This window comes from Callionymus lyra, chromosome 14 (assembly GCF_982586985.1).
Source record: "Callionymus lyra chromosome 14, fCalLyr1.hap1.1, whole genome shotgun sequence".
NCBI lineage: Eukaryota > Metazoa > Chordata > Actinopteri > Syngnathiformes > Callionymidae > Callionymus > Callionymus lyra.
The window spans coordinates 3,132,520-3,159,060 of NC_141831.1; the positions used below are offsets into that span (position 1 = coordinate 3,132,520).

At 42.0% G+C, this 26,541-nt stretch overlaps 1 protein-coding gene and 1 non-coding gene across 11 annotated transcripts in view; both read right to left on the reverse strand.

Moving 5' to 3' along the window:
- Nucleotides 1–72, reverse strand: trnae-cuc (transfer RNA glutamic acid (anticodon CUC)). Its single transcript has one exon. It is a non-coding gene; the product is annotated as a tRNA-Glu (tRNA).
- Nucleotides 73–208: 136 nt separating this feature from the next.
- LOC148065719 (uncharacterized) overlaps nt 209–26,541 on the reverse strand; it is a 47,739-nt gene continuing 21,406 nt past the window's right edge. For 7 of the 10 annotated variants that reach the window (XM_087808228.1, XM_087808225.1, XM_087808231.1 and 4 more), the window contains 13 exons: nt 25,419–25,709; nt 21,478–22,461; nt 18,150–18,692; nt 16,250–16,406; nt 16,036–16,184; nt 8,334–8,382; nt 5,412–5,775; nt 4,412–4,512; nt 4,060–4,180; nt 2,488–2,587; nt 2,361–2,434; nt 1,304–1,418; nt 209–802 (listed from right to left, as the gene is read on the reverse strand). In XM_087808228.1, the coding sequence (XP_087664354.1) occupies nt 715–802; nt 1,304–1,418; nt 2,361–2,434; nt 2,488–2,587; nt 4,060–4,180; nt 4,412–4,512; nt 5,412–5,775; nt 8,334–8,382; nt 16,036–16,184; nt 16,250–16,406; nt 18,150–18,692; nt 21,478–22,461; nt 25,419–25,709 (3,136 nt within the window). In that variant the 3' untranslated portion in view covers nt 209–714. The remainder of the gene's footprint in view (nt 803–1,303; nt 1,419–2,360; nt 2,435–2,487; nt 2,588–4,059; nt 4,181–4,411; nt 4,513–5,411; nt 5,776–8,333; nt 8,383–16,035; nt 16,185–16,249; nt 16,407–18,149; nt 18,693–21,477; nt 22,462–25,418; nt 25,710–26,541) is intronic. The other 3 variants (XM_087808226.1, XM_087808227.1, XM_087808233.1) reach the window with 3 other exon arrangements.

A 26,541-nucleotide genomic window follows, 5' to 3' on the forward strand; every position in this document is an offset into this window, starting at 1 on the left:
TTCCCTGACCGGGAATCGAACCCGGGCCGCGGCGGTGAGAGCGCCGAATCCTAACCACTAGACCACCAGGGAGCTATGCATGCCGAGAGGGTTTAGGTCATTTTGTATTTGCTTGTTAAACACAGGCTAGAATAATATATATATAATATTTTTATTTTACAAAGTCGTCTCGTGATACATTTAAACAGGAATAAAAAGACAAACGAGCCTCCATTCGTCAAACTTTTATTTCGCCAAAGTGGCGTCACTTCAAATGATAAATATAAACAGTTTCGTGACAATAGTTTGATACAAAAGTACCAACAAAAACACAAACACACAATCAACACGTGTGAACACACGCAGCAGACGTGAGTCACACACTAGCAGCACATTGTCTTTTTCAAAGTTTTCAAATAGAAATCAAACACAACTTCAACGAATGTGTCAAACACATGAACGAGTTAAATGTAAATAAATAACATTTTTAAAACATCCTCGTGTCTCCGGAGATCATTAAAGAAGTAAAACTACATTGAAGAAGTAAAACTACATTAATGAAGTAAAACTACATTGAAGAAGTAAAACTACATTAATGAAGTAAAACTACATTGAAGAAGTAAAACTACATTAAAGAAGTAAAACAACATTAATGAAGTAGAACTACATTGAAGAAGTAAAACTACATTAAAGAAGTAAAACTACATTAAAGGAAAGGAATAGAAGAGACACGAGTCACTGCAGCAAACACTTGTCTTTGTTGTTATATTTTCTTCTTCTCATCTCCAGACCTCGCTCCAGGCGCTCGTCCTCCTCCACGGCGCTACACACACACACACACACATTATTATTATTGGTGGTTCATCTCGAGGAACATCTCGAGGAACATCTCTGAACATCTCTGAACATCTCTGAACATCTCGAGGAACATCTCGAGGAACATCTCTGAACATCTCGAGGAACATCTCTAGGAACATCTCTAGGAACATCTCTGAACATCTCTAGGAACATCTCTAGGAACATCTCTGAACATCTCTGACCACTCTAGGAACATCTCTAGGAACATCTCTGAACATCTCGAGGAACATCTTGAGGAACATCTCGAGGAACATCTCTGAACATCTCTAGGAACATCTCTAGGAACATCTCTGAACATCTCGAGGAACATCTCTGAACATCTCGATGAACATCTCTGAACATCTCGAGGAACACCTGGAGGAACATCTCTGAACATCTCGAGGAACATCTCTGAACATCTCGAGGAACATCTCTGAACATCTCGATGAACATCTGTGAACATCTGTGAACATCTGGGAACACCTACCCTCGCTCCTTGGCGTCTATGTCCCGGATGATCTCGTCCCTCTGGTCCACCAGCGACACCAGCTCCTGCAGCAGCAACTGCTCCCTCTGCTGGTGAGACGCGGACTTCTGCCAGTCTGGACCGAGAAGTACAAGAAGTACTTTCATCGCAACAAGTACTTTCATGGCAACAAGTACAACTTCAAGAGAAAACTCTTCATATATGGAAAACACATCAGTACCATCTGAGTATTGTGTGTTTCATTGAACGTTTGAAGGGTTTGATGGTTTTTTTTAAGACTTGAATTGTTTCTTCAAACTGTTTATTTTTCATTTTGAAAATGTTTTATTAAACGATTGAATGAGATTCAAATATTTGCAAACTGAGGTTTTACTTGAGTTTTATTTTCTGATTGTAATAATTGAAAAATACATTTTCTTTACTTCATATATTCAATATTCAAATGTTGATATAATAATAATAATAATAAGAATTAATAATAACAATAACCATAACAATAACAATAATAATAATAACAATAATAATAATAATAATAATAATAATTAATAACAATAATAATAATAATTAATAACAATAATAATAATAATAATAATAAATAATAATAATAATGAATAATAATAATGAATAATAATAATAAATAACAATAATAATAATAATAAAATGAATATTAATAATAATAATAATAATAAATAATAATAACAACAATAATAATAATAATAATTAATAATAATTACAATAATAATAATAATAATTACTACTAATAATAATAATTAATAATAATAATAATTAATAACAATAATAATAAGTATTATTAATAATAAATAATAAATAATAAATAATAATCATAATAATCATAATAAATAATAATAATAATTATAATAATGATAATAATAATAATAATAATAATAATGATAATAATAATAATAATAATAATAATAATTAATAATAATAACAATATTAATAATAATAATAATACTAATAATAATACTAATAATAATACTAATAATAATACTAATAATAATAGATAGTGACTCTAGACGTGTGTGAAGCTACTGACCTTCGATGGCCATCATGACTCTCAGTTCTCTGGTCAGCAGCTCGAACCTTCTCTCCAGGTCCTGCTCCTCCTGCCTGTGAACATGAACCTCAGACTCACCAGAGTCTACATGTGAAGCGAGTCTTACAGAAGCTCCAGGTTGTCTTGTCTGCGGATCAGAGCGTTCTTCTTGTTGACCAGAGTGAACCATTCCTGGATCAGTCGCTCCTCCTCGTCTCTGTCGCTTCCTGTCGGGACAACGGTTCAACTGCAATGCATCATGGGACTTTACAGCTTTTTACACACGTGTGTAACTATCTACACAACAATAGTTAGTTTCTCTCAACACCTCAGGTTTTATATTTCAACTAAGAGAAGTGTGTCTGTGTGAGTATGTGTGTGTGACATGTGTGTGTGTGAGTATGTGTGAGTATGTGTGTGTGACATGTGTGTGTGTGAGTATGTGTGAGTATGTGTGTGTGACATGTGTGTGTGAGAGTATGTGTGTTTATGTGTGTGTGTGAGTATGTGTGTGACATGTGTGTGTGAGAGTATGTGTGTTTATGTGTGTGTGTGAGTATGTGTGTGACATGTGTGTGTGAGAGTATGTGTGTTTATGTGTGTGTGTGAGTATGTGTGTTTATGTGTGTGTGACATGTGTGTGTGTGAGTATGTGTGTGTGACATGTGTCTGTGTGTTTATGTGTGTGTGACATGTGTGTGTGTGTTTATGTGTGTGTGACATGTGTGTGTGTGAGTATGTGTGTGACATGTGTGTGTGAGAGTATGTGTGTGTATGTGTGTGTGACATGTGTGTGTGTGAGTATGTGTGTGTGACATGTGTCTGTGTGTTTATGTGTGTGTGACATGTGTTTGTGTATGTGTGTGAGATGTGTCTGTGTGTGTGCTTGTGTCTTTGTGTGTCTATGCATGTTTGTGTGAGATGTGTATGTACGTGTGTATGTGTGTGTATGTGTATACATGTGTGTGTGTACATGTGTGTGTGTGTGTACTTGTGTGTATGTGTACATGTGTGTATATGTGTTTGTGTGTGTACATGTGTATGTGTGTGTGCATGTGGGTGTACATGTGTGTACATATGTGTGTATGTACATGTTTGTACATGTGTGTGTGTGTCTGTATGTACATGTGTGTATTCATGTGTGTATGTGTGTGTGTATATGCGTCTGTGTGCGTATGTACATGTATGTACGTGTGTGTACATGTGTGTGTGTATGTACATGTATGTACATGTGTATGTACATGTATGTACTTGTGTGTGTACATGTGTGTATGTACATGTGTACACGTGTATGTACATGTATGTACTTGTGTGTACATGTGTGTATGTACATGTGTACATGTGTGTATGTACATGTGTGTATGTACATGTGTACATGTGTATGTACATGTGTGTGTACATGTATGTGTGTGTGTGTACATGTGTGTATGTACATGTGTGTATGTACATGTGTACATGTGTGTGTACATGTATGTGTGTGTGTGTACATGTGTGTGTACATGTGTGTGTACATGTGTGTGTACATGTGTGTGTACATGTGTGTGTACATGTGTGTGTGTACATGTGTGTGTGTACATGTGTACATGTGTGTATGTACATGTGTACATGTGTGTGTACATGTGTGTGTACATGTGTGTGTACATGTGTGTGTACATGTGTACATGTGTGTGTACATGTGTGTGTAGATGTGTGTGCTCACCTGTCTCCATGAGGCTCCTCAGTCTTCTCTCCACCACAGCAGCTCGACTGTCGATGTGTTTCTGCTCCGACTCCAGAGCTGTGAGTTCACTGATCACATACTGGCTGGTGTCCTGCAGACACTGACACAAACCACAGTCGCACACGTGCACAGGTGTTACACACACACACACACACACACAAACCACAGTCGCACACGTGCACAGGTGTAACACACACACACACACACACACAGGTGGGTGAGGAAGGTGAGAGAGGAGGGAGGGGTGGAGGGTCCAATGTGAGATGAACAGCAGAAGAAGAAAAGGTCAGAAAGGTCAGATCTTCTGAACATCCACACAGAGGCCACTGACCACTGCGTCTTCCTCCGACGGCTTCTGCTCCAGCGACGACTCCGAGGATCTGGGCGTCCGGGGAACAGATCTGGGCGGAGCCACGGGGGAGATCTGCTCGTCTGTCCAATGACATCCACACACTGGTATTTATTTATTTATATTTATTTATTTATATATGTATTTATAAACATCAACATCGGCTTCAGGTGTTTCTGCTGTAATCACTCGAAAATGTTCATTTAATTATCTTTTTTAAAACATTGAACTTAAACAAAAAATGGATGAATTCTTCTCCATATTTACAGGTAAACATTGTTTTTATTGATTCATTGGAATGAAATTATGTTCATATTTACTTTTATTTTTTAATAATTTAATTTAAAACATTGATTTTTTTCAATATAATATAGAGTTTGAGATTTTAGATCCAATGAATAAAAACTAATTTTATAATTTCAATATTTCTTTTTTAATTCACAGTCTTTCAATGTAAAAGTTGGTATAAAAGAGTCTCCAGACTAAACCAACAGAGCTCAGAGCTACTGATCAAACTGTCAGCCAATCACAGGACGACGTAGGAGCAAACATAAAACAAAATTCAAAATTAATTTTATTGTTGTAAATAAAATAATTAATTAATCGCGGGGAGACTGGAGTCTGTCCCAGTATCATAGGGCGAGAGGCAGGGGACACCCTGGACAGGACGCCAGTCTATCTCAGGACACACAAAGACACACAACATTCACACACACACTCATAACTACAGACAATTTCTCAAAGGTCCCAATCAACCTCTGTATGTTTCTGGACTGTGGGAGGAAACCAGAGTGTCCGGAGTAAACCCAGGCAACACGGGGAGAACATACTAACTCCACACAGAAAGGTGGAATCGGACCAGCAACCTTCTTGCTGTAACCACTGCGCCACGATTACATTATCAAATTTAAAATGTCACTTGTAAATGAAGAAATCATTGAATGATTATAAAATATAAATGTTAACATTGATAATAAAGTACCTTTAACGCTCTTCCTGCTCCTCGGCGGAGGAACGACTCCTCCTCCTCCTCCTCCTCCTCCTCCTCCTCCTCCTCCTCCTCCTCCTCCTCCTCCCTCCTCCGGACTCGCTCCCTCGTTCAGCCGGGCCCTGCAGAAGGCGGCGGCGGCGTCTTCGGAGGGCGGCGGGCGAGCGTCGGCGAGGCCGTAGCTGGACTGGCTGCTGTTGCGCTCGATCTGCAGGACGCTGAGCTCCTGGTTGGTGAAGTGCGAGCGGATCTGGCTGAGGTACGTCATGACGATGAGCCGGTCCGGCACCGCCATCAGAACCATGTCGGACGGCTCCAGGAGGCGGGAGATGCCCAGCGCCTCGAAGCCGGCGAACGCCTGGAGGAACGTCACGTTTATTTTGGGGTGAAACTGAAACTATTCAATGCAAACTTGATAGACTTGATAGAGTTTTGTCTATAAATGAACAAAAAACAAAAAGAAAATCAAATATTTTCAAAACCAATTACAAAAAAATTACACATTGAGTTTGATATAATAAGAAAATATATATATTTTAAGTTAATATACTTTCAAGTCAATATACAAATGTTGGTATAAAAGTGTCACTTGACAATACCAAGAAAAAATAGATACCGATACAGAACTCTGCAGCCAGAATTCTGAGCCGCTCTAGTAGAAGAACTCACATTTCTCCTTCAAACTCTTCAATGGCTGCTCTAGTAGAAGAACTCACATTTCTCCTTCAAACTCTTCACTGGCTGCTCTAGTAGAAGAACTCACATTTCTCCTTCAAACTCTTCACTGGCCGCTCTAGTAGAAGAACTCACATTTCTCCTTCAAACTCTTCACTGGCTGCTCTAGTAGAAGAACTCACATTTCTCCTTCAAACTCTTCAATGGCTGCTCTAGTAGAAGAACTCACATTTCTCCTTCAAACTCTTCACTGGCTGCTCTAGTAGAAGAACTCACATTTCTCCTTCAAACTCTTCACTGGCTGCTCTAGTAGAAGAACTCACATTTCTCCTTCAAACTCTTCACTGGCTGCTCTAGTAGAAGAACTCACATTTCTCCTTCAAACTCTTCACTGGCTGCTCTAGTAGAAGAACTCACATTTCTCCATCAAACTCTTCACTGGCTGCTCTAGTAGAAGAACTCACATTCTCCTTCAAACTCTTCACTGGCTGCTCTAGTAGAAGAACTCACATTTCTCCTTCAAACTCTTCACTGGCCGCTCTAGTAGAAGAACTCACATTTCTCCTTCAAACTCGTCACTGGCTGCTCTAGTAGAAGAACTCACATTTCTCCTTCAAACTCTTCACTGGCTGCTCTAGTAGAAGAACTCACATTTCTCCTTCAAACTCTTCACTGGCTGCTCTAGTAGAAGAACTCACATTTCTCCTTCAAACTCTTCACTGGCTGCTCTAGTAGAAGAACTCACATTTCTCCTTCAAACTCTTCACTGGCTGCTCTAGTAGAAGAACTCACATTTCCCCTTCAAACTCTTCACTGGCTGCTCTAGTAGAAGAACTCACATTTCTCCTTCAAACTCTTCACTGGCTGCTCTAGTAGAAGAACTCACATTTCTCCTTCAAACTCTTCACTGGCTGCTCTAGTAGAAGAACTCACATTTCTCCTTCAAACTCTTCACTGGCTGCTCTAGTAGAAGAACTCACATTTCTCCTTCAAACTCTTCACTGGCTGCTCTAGTAGAAGAACTCACATTTCTCCTTCAAACTCTTCACTGGCTGCTCTAGTAGAAGAACTCACATTTCTCCTTCAAACTCTTCACTGGCTGCTCTAGTAGAAGAACTCACATTTCTCCTTCAAACTCTTCACTGGCTGCTCTAGTAGAAGAACTCACATTTCCCCTTCAAACTCTTCACTGGCTGCTCTAGTAGAAGAACTCACATTTCTCCTTCAAACTCTTCACTGGCTGCTCTAGTAGAAGAACTCACATTTCTCCTTCAAACTCTTCACTGGCTGCTCTAGTAGAAGAACTCACATTTCTCCTTCAAACTCTTCACTGGCTGCTCTAGTAGAAGAACTCACATTTCTCCTTCAAACTCTTCACTGGCTGCTCTAGTAGAAGAACTCACATTTCTCCTTCAAACTCTTCACTGGCCGCTCTAGTAGAAGAACTCACATTTCTCCTTCAAACTCTTCACTGGCTGCTCTAGTAGAAGAACTCACATTTCTCCTTCAAACTCTTCACTGGCTGCTCTAGTAGAAGAACTCACATTTCTCCTTCAAACTCTTCACTGGCTGCCAGTTTCTTTCAGGATCATTTTAAAATTCTGGTTCTTACGTTCAGATCTATTCATGGTCAGGCTATTGACCTTTTAAGTATTTATTTTATTGGGTATTTTTTGATTGTTTAAGCGCTTTGTGACCCTGGTCTGGAAAAGCTCTACAAATACTAATTACTCAATTACTTACCTACTTATAAATGGATATTTTTATCACATAACTGTATCCGTTTTTATTAGAAAAAACATGATTCCTTGAGAGGCAGCTTTCAAATCATAATTTATTTTTCTTCTTACTTTATGTTTTGTGTTTCAATAAAGTATGCATAAATTAGAATAATTAGATTGTTTAATTTACAATTAAGAAGCAAACATTTGCAGCGTTTTTGTGTTTCGTGTTGCGATTAAACTCCCGGCCTATAGATGGCGGCGGTCATTACGCTCTGGGAGATCCAGTGTCTCAAATCTCATACTTTTCTTAGTGCACTTTAGTTGAGACACACCTATGTACTAAAAATACTAAGTTGAAGTACACAAGTATGTGATTTGAGACACAGCTCTGTGGTTTGGACATATTTTTTCTGTCAGTTCTTTTCGTTCAACCGAGAGAGAGTCGAACAATCACACGTTGTCACTATAATCCAGTGTTCTCTAAATATGTGACGAGCAAGTGTATCAAAATATGTACCTTCTTGTTATTCAGCTTGATGTCGTGAGGCTCCAGCATGTCAAAGTCACTGAAAGAAGTAAAAAAAACAAAAACTTATTGGATTAAAAAACACTTTCTAAATGAACGAATGCATTTTTCACACGTTGAGTTTAATATTTCAATAATGAAATAAATACAAGTTCTGAATGTATCATCTATTGAATTCATAGTATTTTAAATATAAAACGGTATAATAAGAGTCGCCAGACATTACCAATAGAGCACCGAACTACTGGATCAAACTTTCAGCCAATCATGCGACGATCAACTACCTCATATCAAACTCTACGTGTAAAACATTGTTATTCATTTTGAAAATATATATATTTTTAAATCAAGTTTTAAATGATCTTTCAACATAGAGTCAAAAGAATGGACGTGACATACAATCATGTAAGGTAATGTAAGGTAAAACTTGTATCGACACCTACAGTTTGTCAGGATGGAAGTGGTGCAGGAAGTGACATAGGATCATGTAGTGACACCTACAGTTTGTCAGGATGGAAGTGGTGCAGGAAGTGACATAGGATCATGTAGTGACACCTACAGTTTGTCAGGATGGAAGTGGTGCAGGAAGTGACATAGGATCATGTAGTGACACCTACAGTTTGTCAGGATGGAAGTGGTGCAGGAAGTGACATAGGATCATGTAGTGACACCTACAGTTTGTCAGGATGGAAGTGGTGCAGGAAGTGACATAGGATCATGTAGTGACACCTACAGTTTGTCAGGATGGAAGTGGTGCAGGAAGTGACATAGGATCATGTAGTGACACCTACAGTTTGTCGGGATGGAAGTGGTGCAGGAAGTGACATAGGATCATGTGTTGACACCTACAGTTTGTCGGGATGGAAGTGGTGCAGGAAGTGACATAGGATCATGTGTTGACACCTACAGTTTGTCGGGATGGAAGTGGTGCAGGAAGTGACATAGGATCATGTAGTGACACCTACAGTTTGTCAGGATGGAAGTGGTGCAGGAAGTGACATACGATCATGTAGTGACACCTACAGTTTGTCGAGATGGAAGTGGTGCAGGAAGTGACATACGATCATGTAGTGACACCTACAGTTCGTCGAGATGGAAGTGGTGCAGGAACTGACATAGGATCATGTAGTGACACCTACAGTTTGTCGGGATGGAAGTGGTGCAGGAAGTGACATAGGATCATGTAGTGACACCTACAGTTTGTCAGGATGGAAGTGGTGCAGGAAGTGACATAGGATCATGTAGTGACACCTACAGTTTGTCAGGATGGAATTGGTGCAGGAAGTGACATAGGATCATGTAGTGACACCTACAGTTTGTCAGGATGGAAGTGGTGCAGGAAGTGACATAGGATCATGTAGTGACACCTACAGTTTGTCGGGATGGAAGTGGTGCAGGAAGTGACATACGATCATGTAGTGACACCTACAGTTTGTCGGGATGGAAGTGGTGCAGGAAGTGACATAGGATCATGTAGTGACACCTACAGTTTGTCGGGATGGAAGTGGTGCAGGAAGTGACATAGGATCATGTAGTGACACCTACAGTTTGTCGGGATGGAAGTGGTGCAGGAAGTGACATACGATCATGTAGTGACACCTACAGTTTGTCAGGATGGAAGTGGTGCAGGAAGTGACATAGGATCATGTAGTGACACCTACAGTTTGTCGAGATGGAAGTGGTGCAGGAAGTGACATACGATCATGTAGTGACACCTAAAGTTTGTCAGGATGGAAGTGGTGCAGGAAGTGACATACGATCATGTAGTGACACCTACAGTTTGTCAGGATGGAAGTGGTGCAGGAAGTGACATACGATCATGTAGTGACACCTACAGTTTGTCAGGATGGAAGTGGTGCAGGAAGTGACATAGGATCATGTAGTGACACCTACAGTTTGTCGAGATGGAAGTGGTGCAGGAAGTGACATACGATCATGTAGTGACACCTACAGTTTGTCAGGATGGAAGTGGTGCAGGAAGTGACATAGGATCATGTGTTGACACCTACAGTTTGTCGGGATGGAAGTGGTGCAGGAAGTGACATAGGATCATGTGTTGACACCTACAGTTTGTCGGGATGGAAGTGGTGCAGGAAGTGACATAGGATCATGTAGTGACACCTACAGTTTGTCAGGATGGAAGTGGTGCAGGAAGTGACATACGATCATGTAGTGACACCTACAGTTTGTCAGGATGGAAGTGGTGCAGGAAGTGACATAGGATCATGTAGTGACACCTACAGTTTGTCGAGATGGAAGTGGTGCAGGAAGTGACATACGATCATGTAGTGACACCTACAGTTTGTCAGGATGGAAGTGGTGCAGGAAGTGACATACGATCATGTAGTGACACCTACAGTTTGTCAGGATGGAAGTGGTGCAGGAAGTGACATAGGATCATGTAGTGACACCTACAGTTTGTCGAGATGGAAGTGGTGCAGGAAGTGACATACGATCATGTAGTGACACCTACAGTTTGTCAGGATGGAAGTGGTGCAGGAAGTGACATAGGATCATGTGTTGACACCTACAGTTTGTCGGGATGGAAGTGGTGCAGGAAGTGACATAGGATCATGTGTTGACACCTACAGTTTGTCGGGATGGAAGTGGTGCAGGAAGTGACATAGGATCATGTAGTGACACCTACAGTTTGTCAGGATGGAAGTGGTGCAGGAAGTGACATACGATCATGTAGTGACACCTACAGTTTGTCAGGATGGAAGTGGTGCAGGAAGTGACATAGGATCATGTAGTGACACCTACAGTTTGTCGAGATGGAAGTGGTGCAGGAAGTGACATACGATCATGTAGTGACACCTACAGTTTGTCAGGATGGAAGTGGTGCAGGAAGTGACATAGGATCATGTGTTGACACCTACAGTTTGTCGGGATGGAAGTGGTGCAGGAAGTGACATAGGATCATGTGTTGACACCTACAGTTTGTCGGGATGGAAGTGGTGCAGGAAGTGACATAGGATCATGTAGTGACACCTACAGTTTGTCGGGATGGAAGTGGTGCAGGAAGTGACATAGGATCATGTAGTGACACCTACAGTTTGTCAGGATGGAAGTGGTGCAGGAAGTGACATACGATCATGTAGTGACACCTACAGTTTGTCGGGATGGAAGTGGTGCAGGAAGTGACATAGGATCATGTAGTGACACCTACAGTTTGTCGGGATGGAAGTGGTGCAGGAAGTGACATACGATCATGTAGTGACACCTACAGTTTGTCAGGATGGAAGTGGTGCAGGAAGTGACATAGGATCATGTAGTGACACCTACAGTTTGTCAGGATGGAAGTGGTGCAGGAAGTGACATACGATCATGTAGTGACACCTACAGTTTGTCGGGATGGAAGTGGTGCAGGAAGTGACATAGGATCATGTAGTGACACCTACAGTTTGTCGGGATGGAAGTGGTGCAGGAAGTGACATAGGATCATGTAGTGACACCTACAGTTTGTCAGGATGGAAGTGGTGCAGGAAGTGACATACGATCATGTAGTGACACCTACAGTTTGTCGGGATGGAAGTGGTGCAGGAAGTGACATAGGATCATGTAGTGACACCTACAGTTTGTCAGGATGGAAGTGGTGCAGGAAGTGACATACGATCATGTAGTGACACCTACAGTTTGTCGGGATGGAAGTGGTGCAGGAAGTGACATAGGATCATGTGTTGACACCTACAGTTTGTCAGGATGGAAGTGGTGCAGGAAGTGACATAGGATCATGTGTTGACACCTACAGTTTGTCAGGATGGAAGTGGTGCAGGAAGTGACATAGGATCATGTAGTGACACCTACAGTTTGTCGAGATGGAAGTGGTGCAGGAAGTGACATACGATCATGTAGTGACACCTACAGTTTGTCAGGATGGAAGTGGTGCAGGAAGTGACATAGGATCATGTGTTGACACCTACAGTTTGTCGGGATGGAAGTGGTGCAGGAAGTGACATACGATCATGTGTTGACACCTACAGTTTGTCAGGATGGAAGTGGTGCAGGAAGTGACATAGGATCATGTGTTGACACCTACAGTTTGTCAGGATGGAAGTGGTGCAGGAAGTGACATACGATCATGTAGTGACACCTACAGTTTGTCAGGATGGAAGTGGTGCAGGAAGTGACATACGATCATGTAGTGACACCTACAGTTTGTCGAGATGGAAGTGGTGCAGGAAGTGACATACGATCATGTAGTGACACCTACAGTTTGTCAGGATGGAAGTGGTGCAGGAAGTGATATAGGATCATGTAGTGACACCTACAGTTTGTCAGGATGGAAGTGGTGCAGGAAGTGACATACGATCATGTAGTGACACCTACAGTTTGTCGAGATGGAAGTGGTGCAGGAAGTGACATACGATCATGTAGTGACACCTACAGTTTGTCGAGATGGAAGTGGTGCAGGAAGTGACATACGATCATGTAGTGACACCTACAGTTTGTCGGGATGGAAGTGGTGCAGGAAGTGACATAGGATCATGTAGTGACACCTACAGTTTGTCGAGATGGAAGTGGTGCAGGAAGTGACATAGGATCATGTGTTGACACCTACAGTTTGTCAGGATGGAAGTGGTGCAGGAAGTGACATAGGATCATGTAGTGACACCTACAGTTTGTCGAGATGGAAGTGGTGCAGGAAGTGACATAGGATCATGTAGTGACACCTACAGTTTGTCAGGATGGAAGTGGTGCAGGAAGTGACATACGATCATGTAGTGACACCTACAGTTTGTCGGGATGGAAGTGGTGCAGGAAGTGACATAGGATCATGTAGTGACACCTACAGTTTGTCAGGATGGAAGTGGTGCAGGAAGTGACATACGATCATGTAGTGACACCTACAGTTTGTCGGGATGGAAGTGGTGCAGGAAGTGACATAGGATCATGTGTTGACACCTACAGTTTGTCAGGATGGAAGTGGTGCAGGAAGTGACATAGGATCATTTGTTGACACCTACAGTTTGTCAGGATGGAAGTGGTGCAGGAAGTGACATAGGATCATGTAGTGACACCTACAGTTTGTCGAGATGGAAGTGGTGCAGGAAGTGACATACGATCATGTAGTGACACCTACAGTTTGTCAGGATGGAAGTGGTGCAGGAAGTGACATAGGATCATGTGTTGACACCTACAGTTTGTCGGGATGGAAGTGGTGCAGGAAGTGACATACGATCATGTGTTGACACCTACAGTTTGTCAGGATGGAAGTGGTGCAGGAAGTGACATAGGATCATGTGTTGACACCTACAGTTTGTCAGGATGGAAGTGGTGCAGGAAGTGACATACGATCATGTAGTGACACCTACAGTTTGTCAGGATGGAAGTGGTGCAGGAAGTGACATACGATCATGTAGTGACACCTACAGTTTGTCGAGATGGAAGTGGTGCAGGAAGTGACATACGATCATGTAGTGACACCTACAGTTTGTCAGGATGGAAGTGGTGCAGGAAGTGATATAGGATCATGTAGTGACACCTACAGTTTGTCAGGATGGAAGTGGTGCAGGAAGTGACATACGATCATGTAGTGACACCTACAGTTTGTCGAGATGGAAGTGGTGCAGGAAGTGACATACGATCATGTAGTGACACCTACAGTTTGTCGGGATGGAAGTGGTGCAGGAAGTGTCATAGGATCATGTAGTGACACCTACAGTTTGTCGAGATGGAAGTGGTGCAGGAAGTGACATAGGATCATGTGTTGACACCTACAGTTTGTCAGGATGGAAGTGGTGCAGGAAGTGACATAGGATCATGTAGTGACACCTACAGTTTGTCGAGATGGAAGTGGTGCAGGAAGTGACATAGGATCATGTAGTGACACCTACAGTTTGTCGGGATGGAAGTGGTGCAGGAAGTGACATAGGATCATGTAGTGACACCTACAGTTTGTCGGGATGGAAGTGGTGCAGGAAGTGACATATGATCATGTAGTGACACCTACAGTTTGTCAGGATGGAAGTGGTGCAGGAAGTGACATAGGATCATGTAGTGACACCTACAGTTTGTCGGGATGGAAGTGGTGCAGGAAGTGACATAGGATCATGTAGTGACACCTACAGTTTGTCGAGATGGAAGTGGTGCAGGAAGTGACATAGGATCATGTAGTGACACCTACAGTTTGTCAGGATGGAAGTGGTGCAGGAAGTGACATATGATCATGTAGTGACACCTACAGTTTGTCAGGATGGAAGTGGTGCAGGAAGTGACATAGGATCATGTAGTGACACCTACAGTTTGTCGGGATGGAAGTGGTGCAGGAAGTGACATAGGATCATGTAGTGACACCTACAGTTTGTCAGGATGGAAGTGGTGCAGGAAGTGACATACGATCATGTAGTGACACCTACAGTTTGTCAGGATGGAAGTGGTGCAGGAAGTGATATAGGATCATGTAGTGACACCTACAGTTTGTCAGGATGGAAGTGGTGCAGGAAGTGACATACGATCATGTAGTGACACCTACAGTTTGTCGGGATGGAAGTGGTGCAGGAAGTGACATACGATCATGTAGTGACACCTACAGTTTGTCGAGATGGAAGTGGTGCAGGAAGTGACATACGATCATGTAGTGACACCTACAGTTTGTCGGGATGGAAGTGGTGCAGGAAGTGACATAGGATCATGTGTTGACACCTACAGTTTGTCAGGATGGAAGTGGTGCAGGAAGTGACATAGGATCATGTAGTGACACCTACAGTTTGTCGAGATGGAAGTGGTGCAGGAAGTGACATAGGATCATGTAGTGACACCTACAGTTTGTCGGGATGGAAGTGGTGCAGGAAGTGACATATGATCATGTAGTGACACCTACAGTTTGTCGAGATGGAAGTGGTGCAGGAAGTGACATACGATCATGTAGTGACACCTACAGTTTGTCAGGATGGAAGTGGTGCAGGAAGTGACATAGGATCATGTAGTGACACCTACAGTTTGTCGGGATGGAAGTGGTGCAGGAAGTGACATAGGATCATGTAGTGACACCTACAGTTTGTCGGGATGGAAGTGGTGCAGGAAGTGACATAGGATCATGTAGTGACACCTACAGTTTGTCGAGATGGAAGTGGTGCAGGAAGTGACATACGATCATGTAGTGACACCTACAGTTTGTCGGGATGGAAGTGGTGCAGGAAGTGACATACGATCATGTAGTGACACCTACAGTTTGTCGGGATGGAAGTGGTGCAGGAAGTGACATACGATCATGTAGTGACACCTACAGTTTGTCAGGATGGAAGTGGTGCAGGAAGTGACATAGGATCATGTAGTGACACCTACAGTTTGTCAGGATGGAAGTGGTGCAGGAAGTGACATACGATCATGTAGTGACACCTACAGTTTGTCGGGATGGAAGTGGTGCAGGAAGTGACATACGATCATGTAGTGACACCTACAGTTTGTCGGGATGGAAGTGGTGCAGGAAGTGACATACGATCATGTAGTGACACCTACAGTTTGTCGGGATGGAAGTGGTGCAGGAAGTGACATAGGATCATGTAGTGACACCTACAGTTTGTCAGGATGGAAGTGGTGCAGGAAGTGACATACGATCATGTAGTGACACCTACAGTTTGTCGGGATGGAAGTGGTGCAGGAAGTGACATAGGATCATGTGTTGACACCTACAGTTTGTCAGGATGGAAGTGGTGCAGGAAGTGACATAGGATCATGTGTTGACACCTACAGTTTGTCAGGATGGAAGTGGTGCAGGATGGCGCAGAAGGCCAGGCCGTTCCTCCACGACGTGCTGAAGTTGGTGACCTTCACTCCCCTGTAGGTCGACGTGACGTCCTGACACCACTGCAGCAGCGTCTGGCTGGAGCTCACCAGCTTCTGAACGAAGAGTCAAGAGTTGTTGAATGTCGGTGACCGTGGCTTCATCCTGCTTAGGCGCTGACCTCGGGGGCGTCCACCTTCACGTCCGCCTCCTCTCGGACCATGGGAGGACACACGGCGGTCCTGGGCTCGGATGTTTCTTCCTCCACCAACGTCGGGAGTCTTGAGGTCTTCGTGTCGGCGTGAGTGATCCTGGAAACATCCTTCACCTGCCCTCGTCTGAGAGACACAGAGTTACAACTTCAGGAGCCGTGAAAACACTAGTGGTGTAAGAAGATATAGGTTTAAATATTGCAATATTTTTGTTTGTTATACTGTTGACATTCACCAACATCCATTCAAATTCTTAAAAACATTATTTTTTGGCTTTCAAATAACATTTCATTTGACACAGTGATTGTTTAACTTTGTGTTGCAATTTAACTACCGGCCTCTAGATGGCAGAGGTCGTTACGTCCTCCGCAGCTAGAGGAAGAATGATGACTGAGGACGAGAGGATACAGTGAGTCCAGCAGCTTTTAAAGTTGATGTTTGGACATATTTTGGTTTGAAAACAAATGAAAGCAGTTACGACTTCGTCAAGAGTCATGTACTGGACAATACTACACATGTATACTTGTTACTATACTATCACAACACCAGAGTCAAGTACTGGACAATGCTACACATGTATACTTGTTACTATACTATCACAACACCAGAGTCAAGTACTGGACAATACTACATATGTATACATGTTACTACACTATCACAACACCAGAGTCAAGTACTGGACAATACTACACATGTATACTTGTTACTATACTATCACAACACCAGAGTCAAGTACTGGACAATACTACACATGTATACTTGTTACTATACTATCACAACACCAGAGTCAAGTACTGGACAATACTACACATGTATACTTGTTACTATACTATCACAACACCAGAGTCAAGTACTGGACAATACTACACATGTGTACTTGTTACTATACTATCACAACACCAGAGTCAAGTACTGGACAATACTACACATGTATACTTGTTACTATACTATCACAACACCAGAGTCAAGTACTGGACAATACTACATATGTATACATGTTACTACACTATCACAACACCAGAGTCAAGTACTGGACAATACTACATATGTATACATGTTACTACACTATCACAACACCAGAGTCAAGTACTGGACAATACTACACATATATATCCTTGTTACTACAATATCACAACACCAGAGTCAAGTACTGGACAATACTACATATGTATACATGTTACTACACTATCACAACACCAGAGTCAAGTACTGGACAATACTACACATATATATCCTTGTTACTACAATATCACAACACCAGAGTCAAGTACTGGACAATACTACATATGTATACATGTTACTACACTATCACAACACCAGAGTCAAGTACTGGACAATACTACACATATATCCTTGTTACTACACTATCACAACACCAGAGTCAAGTACTGGACAATACTACACATATATATCCTTGTTACTACAATATCACAACACCAGAGTCAAGTACTGGACAATACTACATATGTATACATGTTACTACACTATCACAACACCAGAGTCAAGTACTGGACAATACTACACATATATCCTTGTTACTACACTATCACAACACCAGAGTCAAGTACTGGACAATACTACACATATATACTTGTTACTACACTATCACAACACCAGAGTCAAGTACTGGACAATACTACACATATATACTTGTTACTATACTATCACAACACCAGAGTCAAGTTCTCCACAATACTATACATATAGATATATAGGTATATATAGTTATATAGATATATGGATGGATGGATGGATGGATGGATGGATGGATGGATGGATGGATGGATGGATGGATGGATGGATGGATGGATGGATGGATGGATTCCAGAGGGACAGGTAAGACTAGAATCCTGGTCCATGCTGACTTACACGTCCTCCTTCTCTGACTCACTAGCGCCATCTTCCAGTGGAACATTTTCCATGAGCTCAGTGTGAGGAAGAGCAGCCTTTGCTCTGAGCTCTATGGAGTCTAGGTCTATTTCTCCGGGCTCAGGGACGAGACGCTTCATGACCCGAGGACCAGAGACCGGAGAAGAGTCTCCTGACATCAGGCAGATCTTGGTGAGCAACAACCTCTCCTCCACCTGGAGCTGCTCCTCCTTCGTGAGCTCCTCCGGGGAGTTAGTTGGTGTATGAAGAGGACTTTCTTCTGAAGACTCTTCTTCGTGAGGTTCTCCAGAGGAACTTTCTGTTGGTGTTCCAGGAAGGATTGTCACCAGGTCAAGAGTCTTGTGAGGCAGGACCTGAGACGATGATGAAAGATCTGCAGCTTTTATGAGCGACACCGGCAACTCAACCGCTTCCTCCTTCTCTGATGGACGTTCAGGATGTTTGATAGTTCCTACTGACTTCTGCGTTGGTTTGGAAGCCTGGGCTGGAGCTCGATCTCCTGCAGGTGTTCGGTGGTCTGGACTGAAGACAGAGAAGAAGATTATTTTAGAGATCACCGCGACTCAAATCATCTGGAACAACATGTTGGACACAAGATGAAAAGCATGAAGCAGTGATTCTTCTCATGCGTTGCTCATGGACTTCCAGAGATCAGAGTCGCAGACACACCAGAGGAGAAGACAAACAACAAACATCTCATGCTAACACTACATGTATGGAAGTATATCAGAGCCAATATATTGAATAGATCTACTTCATTTATTTGTATTTTTTATTTAGCAGTATTTTAAATTGTTAAATTCTATGATTTGGACATTTTTAGAAATTAATATTTTTCTAAATTAAGGCTTTTTGAAAAGAAAAACTTAAAATTATTATTCAAATGATTAAAACATGAACACATTCAATATTTAATTATTTGTAGTTTTTACAATTCTATATGAAAATGATGGTATAATAGAGTCACCAGACAGTATCAATAGAGCACAGAGATACTTGATCATAGTCACGTCAGTGCGTCGGGTTTGGCTGAGAGTAGCTCGTGCTCTATTGGTACTTTCTGGTGACTCTTTTATACCATCATTTTTATATTGAATTTAGAATATTTATTTATGAATTATTAGAATAAAAATATATAAAAAAAATAAAAAAACTCTATGTGACAAAAATAATGATTTGAATTAAAAAAAACGATTACAAAATAAAACTTAATACAGAGGTTAGTGAATTAAATTATTCAAAAACATGCTTAAAACAACATTACAATTAAAAAAAAAAGTTTCAGCATCTCAACTGACACTGATATACTAACATGAACACGATACTTTATCGCCGCCACACAGGCGTCACATTTTTTACCCACAATGCTCTTCTTTTTCTAATCAAACTCCTTCTAGTGCGAGTCGAACCCCTGAACTCACCTCTAGTGAGTCGAACCCCCGAACTCACCTCTAGTGAGTCGAACCCCTGAACTCACCTCTAGTGCGAGTCGAACCCCTGAACTCACCTCTAGTGAGTCGAACCCCTGAACTCACCTCTAGTGCGAGTCGAACCCCCGAACTCACCTCTAGTGCGAGTCGAACCCCTGAACTCACCTCTAGTGTGAGTCGAAACCCTGAACTCACCTCTAGTGCGAGTCGAACCCCTGAACTCACCTCTAGTGCAAGTCGAACCCCTGAACTCACCTCTAGTGAGTCAAACCCCTGAACTCACCTCTAGTGCGAGTCGAACCCCTGAACTCACCTCTAGTGCGAGTCGAACCCCTGAACTCACCTCTAGTGAGTCGAACCCCTGAACTCACCTCTAGTGTGAGTCGAACCCCTGAACTCACCTCTAGTGAGAGTCGAACCCCTGAACTCACCTCTAGTGAGTCGAACCCCTGAACTCACCTCTAGTGCGAGTCGAACCCCTGAACTCACCTCTAGTGCGAGTCGAACCCCTGAACTCACCTCTAGTGCGAGTCGAACCCCTGAACTCACCTCTAGTGAGTCGAACCCCTGAACTCACCTCTAGTGCGAGTCGAACCCCTGAACTCACCTCTAGTGCGAGTCGAACCCCTGAACTCACCTCTAGTGCGAGTCGAACCCCTGAACTCACCTCTAGTGCGAGTCGAACCCCTGAACTCACCTCTAGTGCGAGTCGAAACCCTGAACTCACCTCTAGTGCGAGTCGAACCCCTGAACTCACCTCTAGTGTGAGTCGAACCCCTGAACTCACCTCTAGTGCGAGTTGAACCCCCGAACTCACCTCTAGTGCGAGTCGAACCCCTGAACTCAACTCTAGTGCGAGTCGAACCCCTGAACTCACCTCTAGTGCGAGTCGAACCCCTGAACTCACCTCTAGTGAGTCGAACCCCCGAACTCACCTCTAGTGAGTCGAACCCCTGAACTCACCTCTAGTGCGAGTCGAACCCCTGAACTCACCTCTAGTGAGTCGAACCCCTGAACTCACCTCTAGTGCGAGTCGAACCCCCGAACTCACCTCTAGTGCGAGTCGAACCCCTGAACTCACCTCTAGTGTGAGTCGAAACCCTGAACTCACCTCTAGTGCGAGTCGAACCCCTGAACTCACCTCTAGTGCAAGTCGAACCCCTGAACTCACCTCTAGTGAGTCAAACCCCTGAACTCACCTCTAGTGCGAGTCGAACCCCTGAACTCACCTCTAGTGCGAGTCGAACCCCTGAACTCACCTCTAGTGAGTCGAACCCCTGAACTCACCTCTAGTGTGAGTCGAACCCCTGAACTCACCTCTAGTGAGAGTCGAACCCCTGAACTCACCTCTAGTGAGTCGAACCCCTGAACTCACCTCTAGTGCGAGTCGAACCCCTGAACTCACCTCTAGTGCGAGTCGAACCCCTGAACTCACCTCTAGTGAGTCGAACCCCTGAACTCACCTCTAGTGCGAGTCGAACCCCTGAACTCACCTCTAGTGCGAGTCGAACCCCTGAACTCACCTCTAGTGCGAGTCGAACCCCTGAACTCACCTCTAGTGCGAGTCGAACCCCTGAACTCACCTCTAGTGCGAGTCGAACCCCTGAACTCACCTCTAGTGAGTCGAACCCCTGAACTCACCTCTAGTGTGAGTCGAACCCCTGAACTCAACTCTAGTGAGTCGAACCCCTGAACTCACCTCTAGTGCGAGTCGAACCCCTGAACTCACCTCTAGTGAGTCGAACCCCTGAACTCACCTCTAGTGCGAGTCGAACCCCTGAACCCACCTCTAGTGTGAGTCGAACCCCTGAACTCACCTCTAGTGCGAGTCGAACCCCTGAACCCACCTCTAGTGTGAGTCGAACCCCTGAACTCACCGCACGGAGCCGAGGTCTTCCTGACCCTGCTCCACCTCCTCCTCGTCTCTCGGCCTCGCTGCTGATCTCGGATCAGATCTGTGGTTCTTTGAGTCTCCAGCTGTGACTTGGGAAGATGCTTCTGCTGATCTCAGGACAGTCTTTCTTCCATCTTCATCATCGTATCCTAGATCACACAGCTCTGCCTCCCTCAGCGGAGCAACGTCAACCTTCCTCTCTTCTCCTCCTTCCTTCCTTCCTTCTCCCTCACTCTTCACCTCCCTCATCTTCACTTGCATTTCTTTCTGGATCTTCTCAGACTCTGCTTTCTCTTTGTCCAGCATTTCCTTCTCAATTCTCTCCAAAATCATCCTCTCATTTTTCAATCTTTCGTCCTCAACCCTTTTCATCTCCAGCCTTTCTTTCTTCTGCGCCTCTTCTTGTTCCTTCTTCTGGTCTTCCTCCTTCCTCAGCTTCTCTATCCTCTCTGACTCCCGTTTCTTTCGTTCTTCTTCTCGTTCCTTCTTATGGTCTTCCTCCTTCCTCAGCTTCTCTATCCTCTCTGACTCCCGTTTCTTTCGTTCTTCTTCTCGTTCCTTCTCATCTTCTTCCTCCTTCCTCAGCTTCTCTATCTTCTCTGACTCCCGTTTCTTTCGTTCTTCTTCTCGTTCCTTCTTATGGTCTTCCTCCTTCCTCAACTTCTCTATCCTCTCTGACTCCCGTTTCTTTCGTTCTTCTTCTCGTTCCTTCTCATCTTCTTCCTCCTTCCTCAGCTTCTCTATCTTCTCTGACTCCTGCTTCTCTCGTTCTTCTTCTCGTTCCTTCTCTCGCTCGACGGCCGCGAGCCTCAGACTGGCCACGAGGCTGGACTGGGATGAACCTGCCGTGTGTTGTGCACACGAGTCGGAGAAAGAAGCAGGAGGTGACACGTCCTCAAACAATGGCCGATCCTCGTCAGCGTCCTTCGCTCCAGGTCTCGTGGAGATGGAGGTCACGGACTCCAGGCTAGAGAGACATCAGGAAGACTCTGAGACAGGATCGCCCGAAAACCGACGACACAAACGATGGCCAGCGACGAAACAACTTGAGACACGACCGACAAGTATGAACAACGATGAACAAACATACTTGTTGTCATGACAACAGAGCCCACGATAAAGTGTTTCTACATCACGTCATGAAAGCTCAAGCCACAGAAGCAGCTCAGGAAACACTCGCAGACAACAAGATTACGACAAAGACGTTACAAAGAGTTTCTGCAGAAGACACGAGTTGAAAGAAGATGTTTTTCAAAATCTTGATTCAAAGAGTCTTCAATAATAACATCATTGTTACGGCTTATTTTGATAATTGGTCTTATTTCAAATGCTAAAAAAGTTCCGGTGTCCTGGCTGGTATATTGACACATTTATGAGGTTACGTCACGATCAGTACAACCTCAGGGAATCTGCGGATTATGGACATATTTTGGTTTGAAAACAAATGAAAGTAGTTACGACTTTGTCAAGAGTCATGTGGTCTGTAAATACTACAACACCAGAGTCAAGTACTGGACAATACTACACATATATACTTGTTACTACACTATCACAACACCAGAGTCAAGTACTGGACAATACTACACATATATACTTGTTACTGCACTATCACAACACCAGAGTCAAGTACTGGACAATACTACACAAATATACTTGTTACTACACTATCACAACACCAGAGTCAAGTACTGTACAATACTACACAAATATACTTGTTACTGCACTATCACAACACCAGAGTCAAGTACTGGACAATACTACACAAATATACTTGTTACTACACTATCACAACACCAGAGTCAAGTACTGTACAATACTACACATATATACTTGTTACTACACTATCACAACACCAGAGTCAAGTACTGTACAATACTACACAAATATACTTGTTACTACACTATCACAACACCAGAGTCAAGTACTGTACAATACTACACATATATACTTGTTACTACACTATCACAACACCAGAGTCAAGTACTGTACAATACTACACATATATACTTGTTACTACACTATCACAACACCAGAGTCAAGTACTGGACAATACTACACATATATACTTGTTACTACACTATCACAACACCAGAGTCAAGTACTGGACAATACTACACATATATACTTGTTACTACACTATCACAACACCAGAGTCAAGTACTGGACAATACTACACATATATACTTGTTAGTACACTATCACAACACCAGAGTCAAGTACTTGACAATACTACACATATATACTTGTTACTACACTATCACAACACCAGAGTCAAGTACTGGACAATACTACACATATATACTTGTTACTACACTATCACAACACCAGAGTCAAGTACTGGACAATACTACACAGATATACCTGTTACTACACTATCACAACACCAGAGTCAGGTACTGGACAATACTACACATATATACTTGTTACTACACTATCACAACACCAGAGTCAAGTACTGGACAATACTACACATATATACTTGTTACTATACTATCACAACACCAGAGTCAAGTACTGGACAATACTACACATATGTACTTGTTACTACACTATCACAACACCAGAGTCAAGTACTGGACAATACTACACATATATACTTGTTACTATACTATCACAACACCAGAGTCAAGTACTGGACAATACTACACATATATACTTGTTACTGCACTATCACAACACCAGAGTCAAGTACTGGACAATACTACACATATATACTTGTTACTACACTATCACAACACCAGAGTCAAGTACTGGACAATACTACACATATATACTTGTTACTACACTATCACAACACCAGAGTCAAGTACTGGACAATACTACACATATATACTTGTTACTACACTATCACAACACCATAGTCAAGTACTGGACAATACTACACATATATACTTGTTACTACACTATCACAACACCAGAGTCAAGTACTGGACAATACTACACATATATACTTTTTACTACACTATCACAACACCAGAGTCAAGTACTGGACAATACTACACATATATACTTGTTACTACACTATCACAACACCAGAGTCAAGTACTGGACAATACTACACATATATACTTGTTACTGCACTATCACAACACCAGAGTCAAGTACTGGACAATACTACACATATATACTTGTTACTACACTATCACAACACCAGAGTCAAGTACTGGACAATACTACACATATATACTTGTTACTACACTATCACAACACCAGAGTCAAGTACTGGACAATACTACACATATATACTTGTTACTACACTATCACAACACCATAGTCAAGTACTGGACAATACTACACATATATACTTGTTACTACACTATCACAACACCAGAGTCAAGTACTGGACAATACTACACATATATACTTTTTACTACACTATCACAACACCAGAGTCAAGTACTGGACAATACTACACATATATACTTGTTACTACACTATCACAACACCAGAGTCAAGTACTGGACAATACTACACATATATACTTGTTACTACACTATCACAACACCAGAGTCAAGTACTGGACAATACTACACATATATACTTGTTACTACTACTATACAACTTTATATCACTATATATTGTTGACCTTGTATCGGGACACATATCAACACACACTTTACAATAACACACTCCTAGTTAGTTATATTGACAGAAGAAACTGTCAAATGTCTTTGATGTGATCTTGATGTTTAGTCTGTGAAACCTTCTGACCAAACAAATCTCTCTCATTACACATGAAGTCGTCCAGTCGTCTCCTCCTCCAGGGTGTTCATTTTTGTGTCGACTGATACACACACACTGACACACACACACACACACACACACACACACACACACACACACACACACACACAAGCCTTAAGCACAAACAGAAGCGTGAAGTTCAGCAGCGTGAGCTCTTCATGAACGTCTGCACCGACTCACCCTTGAGCCTCCTGGACCTTCTTCTGTGCTCCATCACTGATGTCTTCTGTGATGTTCTCCTCCAGGGTGGCCCACAGCTTCTTCTCTTCTCCGTGCACAGACCCACTGTTGTTGTGGAGCAGACCAGCTGTCTTCACGCCTGCAGCCTCCTGCTGTGAAGCTTCCACTCGTGTGTTCTTCTCCAGAAGATCCAGCACAGACGAGTCCTTCACGTCTGCTTCTGCTGCACCTTCACCCTCGTGACTCTCATGCTTGACGCTCGTCGCCTGCTTCACTCTAGACTCTTGGTTTCTGTGAAGAAGAAGACGAACGAAAACACATGAACAACAACATTCTTTACAACACAAGTTCAGTCAATCATTCTTTTCATTATAGTTGAAAAGTGTTTGATTATAGTTGAAAATTGTTTGATTATAGTTTAAATTGTTTGATTATAGTTGAAAATTGTTTGATTATAGTTGAAAATTGTTTGATTATAGTTTAAATTGTTTGATTATAGTTGAAAATTGTTTGATTATAGTTGAAAATTGTTTGATTATAGTTTAAATTGTTTGATTATAGTTGAAAATTGTTGGATTATAGTTTAAATTGTTTGATTATAGTTGAAAATTGTTTGATTATAGTTAAAATTGTTTGATTATAGTTGAAAATTGTTTGATTATAGTTGAAAATTGTTTGATTATAGTTTAAATTGTTTGATTATAGTTGAAAATTGTTTGATTATAGTTTAAATTGTTCGATTATAGTTTAAATTATTCGATTATAGTTGAAAATTGTTTGATTATAGTTTAAATTGTTTGATTATAGTTGAAAATTGTTTGATTATAGTTTAAATTGTTCGATTATAGTTTAAATTGTTCGATTATAGTTTAAATTGTTTGATTATAGTTGTAAATTGTTTGATTATAGTTGTAAATTGTTTGATTATAGTTGAAAATTGTTTGATTATAGATTATAGTTGAAAATTGTTTGATTATAGTTTAAATTGTTTGATTATAGTTGTAAATTGTTTGATTACAGTTGTAAATTGTTTGATTACAGTTGTAAATTGTTTGATTATAGTTTAAATTGTTTGATTATAGTTGTAAATTGTTTGATTACAGTTGTAAATTGTTTGATTATA